At 41.8% G+C, this 6,430-nt stretch overlaps 1 protein-coding gene across 1 annotated transcript; it reads right to left on the bottom strand.

Moving 5' to 3' along the window:
- Positions 1-2,578: 2,578 nt before the first annotated feature.
- On the bottom strand, positions 2,579-3,935 carry LOC147456625 (uncharacterized). The gene is made up of 2 exons (XM_086515520.1): positions 3,673-3,935; positions 2,579-3,481 (listed from the first exon to the last, which is right to left on the bottom strand). Exons 1-2 carry the CDS (start codon positions 3,890-3,892, stop codon positions 2,802-2,804), a joined length of 900 nt encoding a protein of 299 aa, XP_086371646.1. The 5' UTR covers positions 3,893-3,935; the 3' UTR covers positions 2,579-2,801.
- Between the last annotated feature and the right edge of the window lie 2,495 nt (positions 3,936-6,430).

The following is a 6,430-nucleotide window of genomic DNA, read 5'->3' as shown; positions in this document are numbered from 1 at the left end:
CTAAGGTCAAAGGACTTTTACACACATTATTGGAGGTCTTCAATGAAGCTAACCCTAAGGTCTTATTCTCAATTGGTTAGCCTTGCTCTTTGATAGACCATCTCTCATTTGGGCTCCTTTACCATTGGCCCCGTGTTCAGATAGATCTATAAGCACATGTCTATATATTAACCCTTGTTTCTGTTTATTCTCCCACATTAAGTGATCAGTTTCATTAATATGAGAAAATCATTTGGGTTGGTTAGATATTAATTTTTATGACATACATGCATCGTGATGTACATAGTGCCAAATTTTATTTTAGTTCATTTAAAACATTGAAAGTATACAAACCAATCAAAAATTGCAAAGAACGTCTTGCTCTTTAAAAAGATAAAAATTAATATTTAACATGCAAATTGTGTGCATATACTTTTTAACACAGAATTTATATAAATGTAGCAATTAAAATAGCGATGATGAATGATGAATACAACATTATTTTAATATGCACTGCCATATAACACTTGACAGCAGCTCACCCATCAACTGTACCATTTTGTGTTCAGATAATATACAAAGAGCTAACGCTTGAACATATAAAAATAGTCCATTGGATATGTAGAATGCAGCAGATAGGTTTAGGTCAAATACTCTTATTTTACCTCATGATTGATGTATGCTTGGATAAATGACATTCTGCAACCTCATATACTAGGAAATTTCGACTTTGCGTACATTTGAATATAGAAAGATGGTGTATTAGATCACCTACACACCTTGGAAGTATTTGACTCTCAAAACAATTTTCTAGCACATGAAATTTGTGCAATTAATGGGTGGTACGACTATTAAAATTCAACGTATAGCTTCTATCATGCACTAATTTTTTGAGAGGTTGTGCCGCCAATTTCTTTGAACCATCCAATAATCTTCTTCACCTCATGATCCAATGTGATATTGATGTGATGCATGTCCAATTGATCTGATGAGTGGACTTTATCTCCACTTAATCACCTAGTAGACATACCTACGGCCCCCAATTATGGATACTCCCTTTGTGATAGCTTTCGAGTGTGATTAAGAGATTTTTTAAAACAAAAATTGATAGAGTTTCTTTTGTAGCCACGCTCTCATGCTAGTTTTATCATTATTATTTTAAATTACATAGGGTTTCTTTTGTAGCCATGCTCTTTTGAATATGATTAGCTAGTATATATTTTTATAAAAACACTTGAAAACAACAATATCTAACAATTCAAACATATGTATATGAAATACTCTTCATGGCCGCATTACCGACCAAGTATTTCATATACTTAATATTTAAAAAAATGGACTGTACATGTACAAACAAATTATATGGCATTCGTACGGTTGGATTAATGACCTGAATGTCACATTTATGCAAAAACAAATGCTTCTAACAAACGACACTCAATTAGCCGCGTTAGCGATCGTGTGCCGTCCGAATCTAAGAAGAAATAATGGTTTGCATACGAGCATCATATAGCCGCAGTACCACGACAGATGCCCATATGTTTTTAAGGGAAATTGACTCACCATAAGGATACTGGAATCGCCACGTTACCGGCGTAGTACCCAGACAGTGAGCCAACACTTACCACAAGGACACCATATTCACTACGTCACCAAGGTGATGCCCCCTTGGTAAGCACTGTTCCGTAGAACAGCTTACGCACATACTCGGATTGTGTGGTAAGGTATCTTATGACTGCTACGCAATACGACAAAAGACATGCTACCACACAATGCATACACACACACAACACATACCCAGGTCGTGTGGTCAAGTACTCCGCTATTGTCGCGCACTGCGATGCAGAGTACACTCCCACATGACCCTCTCTCTCCCTCTCTCCTCTCGACGTACTTGCGAAATCGGCCGATCTCTCTCTCTCTCTCTCTCTCTCTCTCTCTCTCTCACTCTCATAAAAGATGGCTCAAGAAATAACACCCAACGGGCCCAGTCGGGGCTGATCGAGCCCTATATATATAATTTTGCAGCCCGTCGGGCTTTTGGGTTTTTTTGACTGGCCCGTAGAAAAAGCTTAATAGTCCGACCGATTTGCAGAGAAAACTAAAATGTCCGACTTCTTTGTGATCATGTTAAGTGTGATTATGTAAATGTGTCAATAAGACCTTGTGATCACACAATTTTTTTGATAATTATGTAAATATTAAATCCCTGCTTTGAGGAGGAGTGGTGAGTTGCAAGGTCACACTAGTGTCCATAAAACAACTAAACACTTTAAATATTAAATCAAAGAATCCATGTATAAAATTAAACATGTCAATATTATTAGATCAACAAAACTAAAAATCAAAATGAAAATTGGAGATGCTTCATTGCATGATCTCCTACATATGCCCTATGATCCAAGATAGATTATATACAATAAAACATTTTCAATAACATTTGATCTACATATAGCATGTTATGCTAAGACCTTAGCCATCTTAAGGGAGCATGTGATAAATAATAATAAGGCTTTTAAGGTCTTAGTCTAAGCTAAAAGTGAAAAGTTGTGACTCAAGCAATGAGGCACAACTTATTACAAAGAGAAATCTTTTCACATTCTATAAGAAAAGGCCTTGTGCCAATTGATGCATCTCTGTAATACACATGAACAAACAATAAAAGCAAAAGATTATATCTATGAGTACTGTCTCTTCCTATTTCTAACTATATCTCAATGATGAAGATGTTGTATTAATAATGTGTTAATCATGATTCATGTACTAAGCTTTTTCTATAGTCGTACGCTGAAGTGGGGTAATGCGGACAAAGGAAGTGGAGCTCAATATGGATACTGAGGAGAAGGGGGGGAATGAATGGGTGGAGAAGCATAGTAAGAAGGTGGGGGAGGTGGCGGAGAATGATGATAGTAGCGGTGATGGTGGTGAAAATGATGGAAGGAAAGATGGGGTGGGTATGGTGAAGAAAGAAGAGGAGGAGGGTGACCTTTGAATGACTCAGGAGGGGGACGTGGATAGGGGGGAGGGGATGATGTATATCGATATGGAGGTGGTGGTGAGGCAGGTGGAGACGAAATTGAATTAGGTGGTGGAGAAGAGTGAGGAGGAGAAAATGTAGCATGCTCATTCAATGGTGGGGGAGGGGGTGGTGAAGCATAGTATCTGATGTGCTGCAAGGGGGGATAAAATGATTGGTGACAAGTTGTTGGAGTTGTGGAAGGATGATAAGCGAAAGGGCCCGTTGTAAAGAGCACATGCTTGAGGGACTTGGACTTGGACTTGAGCAGAAGAGGTGCACCCGATTGCCCGCTACCCACATTGCTTGCAACATCACAGTGCTCATTCAGGCTCCTCACTAAGCTGGCCTTGCACCCTGCAATCCCTAAAATAGAGGGGATGTCATCCATGGGGATAGAGAAGGCACCCTGCTCATTTGTAAATCCCACAGCAGACAGTGTCACCGAGCCATACAAGTCGCGACACGTCACCCTGACCTCTACATCTGCATTCAGGGAGAGTAGAATCACTTACAGCTTAGGTAATACTTTGGGCGGACAACAAAAGAAAAGTCGTTAATTAAATTATCAAATATGTCATTGGTGGTATTGCTAAGCATGTTTATTAAGAACGATGGACGTGCAGGAGAGCAATGTATAAGCAAACGAGAGAGAGAGAGAGAGAGAGAGAGAAAACCTGGAAGGGGGGGCAGAGTGGCGTTGAGGCGCAAACCGTGGGTACACTCGTCACAGTAGACGAAGCCCACAGCACTTATCTTTGGCCGCCGCCGCCCAGGTTTGTCGAGCGACAGCTGGGCTGCAGCTACAAAGCTTGAGAGCAGCACCAGGCCCAGCATGAGGAAGCAGCGCCGAGGGAGCGTCGTCCAACTCGCATTAAAGTTACGATGCGCGGTCATACCTCCAGGGCTCGACCTCCAGTATTGCAGTAGTCAAGAAGCTGCCATTATATTTATATACAATTAAGCATGAACAGGGTACCCTGGTCACGGGCCTTGCAGGCAATTTCAAGTACGTATGTGGCGGCACTAAGCCTCGCCATGCATAAATTGGCACAGCACGGACATCCTCCCACCTTTTTTTGCAGCCCTTTTCCGTCTTTTCTCTTTGTCAGGGTATCTACGAGCGAGACGCTGCAAAGTGTTTGTATGATGGGAGCCACCTCTCTTTTTATTTGTAAATTGTTCTTCCAACTAACCCATTTTAGATCTCCTGAGTAAGCCTTTAGGGTATATCCTACGGTCTACCTGTCAACAATTTCTTAGAGGCCAGTCTAGGGTTCTTCTCTCTTGTTTGTAATACAATTAGGGCTGAGTTTTTTTGGGTGATTTGGAGGCAGAGAAACATCATTATATTAAAAGGTGCTCATGATCATCCCTCTCATATGAAGGTGCTTACTAACCCTCTATGTTGAGAAGCTGTTGTCACTCTTATAGATTTTTTCTTATGATCTGCTACATAAGTAATTATGTGAGTCTCTCTTGTTGTGTATTAGCAACATATGTTCTCGTGCTATGCTCTAAAGACTCTCTCTCTCTCTCTCTCTCTCTCTCTCTCTCTCTCTCACACACACACACACACACACACACACACACACACACACACACACACACACACACACAGAGACAAAGTGAGTGTGTGTGTGTGTGTGCACGTGAGTTGGAGATTCACCAAGCTTGCATGCATGAGAGAGAGAGACAGAGACAGAGAGAGAGAGAGAAAAGGAAGGGGGGGGGGGGGGGGGGGGGGGCTACAAATGAACGTGCTAGCACTATGCATTGAACCACAAGCCACACAAAAACTCAAGGAGTTGCTTCGGAAATATAATGGTGTCCTCCCTAATGATTTACGGGTGGTTAACTACCTACACAAGATGTGCATTGCGGGTAGTAAACCTATAAGACACTAAACCTAGGTCAAGGGTTATATAGCTTGCCAATCATGCCGATAATTAGCTCCATAATCAAGTCTTGAAGCCTATAAGGATGCCTTTAATTATTTGGGTAACTTTAAGAAGACCCAACAGGTATAATGTATAATGTATGGGATTAGACACTACCTCGTCCAAAAGCAAACAGCCTTATTTGATCGTCCTTGCAAAATCCCTATAGCTTTTGGAAGCCACATCTCGTGAGGTTCTAGATAAACTTAAACTCAAGGTTTGAGACTAAACCAAATACCCCAATTATGGTAGCCCATTAAAAGCACCAAGCTATGGAAAATACCTAAAACTATTGGGTTGTGAGGAAATCTAAAACTCATGGTTTTGAGTAAACCTAAAACTCCAATTATGGTAGCCCATTAGAAACACCAAGCTATGGAAAATACCTAAAACTATTGGGTTGCACTATAATATAACACCCAGATTTCGATGCACCACATTTCGACACACCGTATTTTTTCACACGTCTTTCGATGGGCATGCTGCTCGTCGATATACACGTCGATAGAGACGTCGAAATGCACGTGACAATGCCCGAAGGTAAATATTACCACGCGTATTTTCACACATATTTTGATGCATATTTTGACGGAAAAAATTTGGGAAAAAAAAGAAAATTCATGCGCAGGCGGTCATTTTCGCCTGAGCGCGCACAAATCTGCTCTTGGAAACCTCCAACGCAGGTATTATTGAGCTCTCCCCCCCCCCCCCCAAACCTCTCTCTCTCTCTCTCTCACACACACACACACAAGCTACATCGTGTGTATGTGTGTGTGTAGGAGAGAGAGAGAGAGAGAGAGAGAGAGAGAGAGAGAGAGAGAGAGAGAGAGAGAAATGTGTGTGTGTGTGTGTGTGTAGGAAATCAAAGAGAGAGAGAGAGAGAGAGAGAGAAACGTGTGTGTGTGTGTGTAAGAAACTAGAGAGAGAGAGAGAGAGAGAGAGAGAGAGAGAGAGAAATGTGTGTGTGTGTGTAAGAAATTAGAGAGAGAGAGAGAGAGAGAGAGAGATAGTTCTATTATCGTCCTCGGAGGTCAAATATGACCTATGGGACCAAATGAAGATGTCACGTGGTGTGAGTGGAGGTCATAAGTGACTCTCGATGCTCAAAAATGGCTGAAATGAGCGTCGCAATAGAGAGTCCACATCGTGGTTGGGAGAGGAAGGTATGTAGGGAGAGCTCATGGCTGAATATATGGGGAAAAGAGGATCTAATGTGGTCAAAAGCTGAGCACTCAAGTAGTGTGTGGTACTCACTCTCGCACTTGACGAGGGCATAAGGTGCAAAGTCGATGACACTCCTCGCTAGTGTCCCAACGTCTTGTCTCGCAGCGTAGAGAATGGGAGCTAAGATGAATGGAGGCAATGGTGCGGATCGCACTCAACGGGATGGGCTCAAGGATATAGAGATGGGTTCGGTTACCTCGTTCAGAGAAAAAGAGAGATTTGTAGTTTGGGGCAACGTGTGTGGTGTAATGGCTGAAGCGAGAACCTCCGG

This window comes from Adiantum capillus-veneris, chromosome 6 (assembly GCF_014529385.1).
Source record: "Adiantum capillus-veneris isolate H3 chromosome 6, ASM1452938v2, whole genome shotgun sequence".
Classification (NCBI taxonomy): Eukaryota; Viridiplantae; Streptophyta; class Polypodiopsida; order Polypodiales; family Pteridaceae; genus Adiantum; species Adiantum capillus-veneris.
This window is presented reverse-complemented; position numbering and strand designations above follow the sequence as displayed.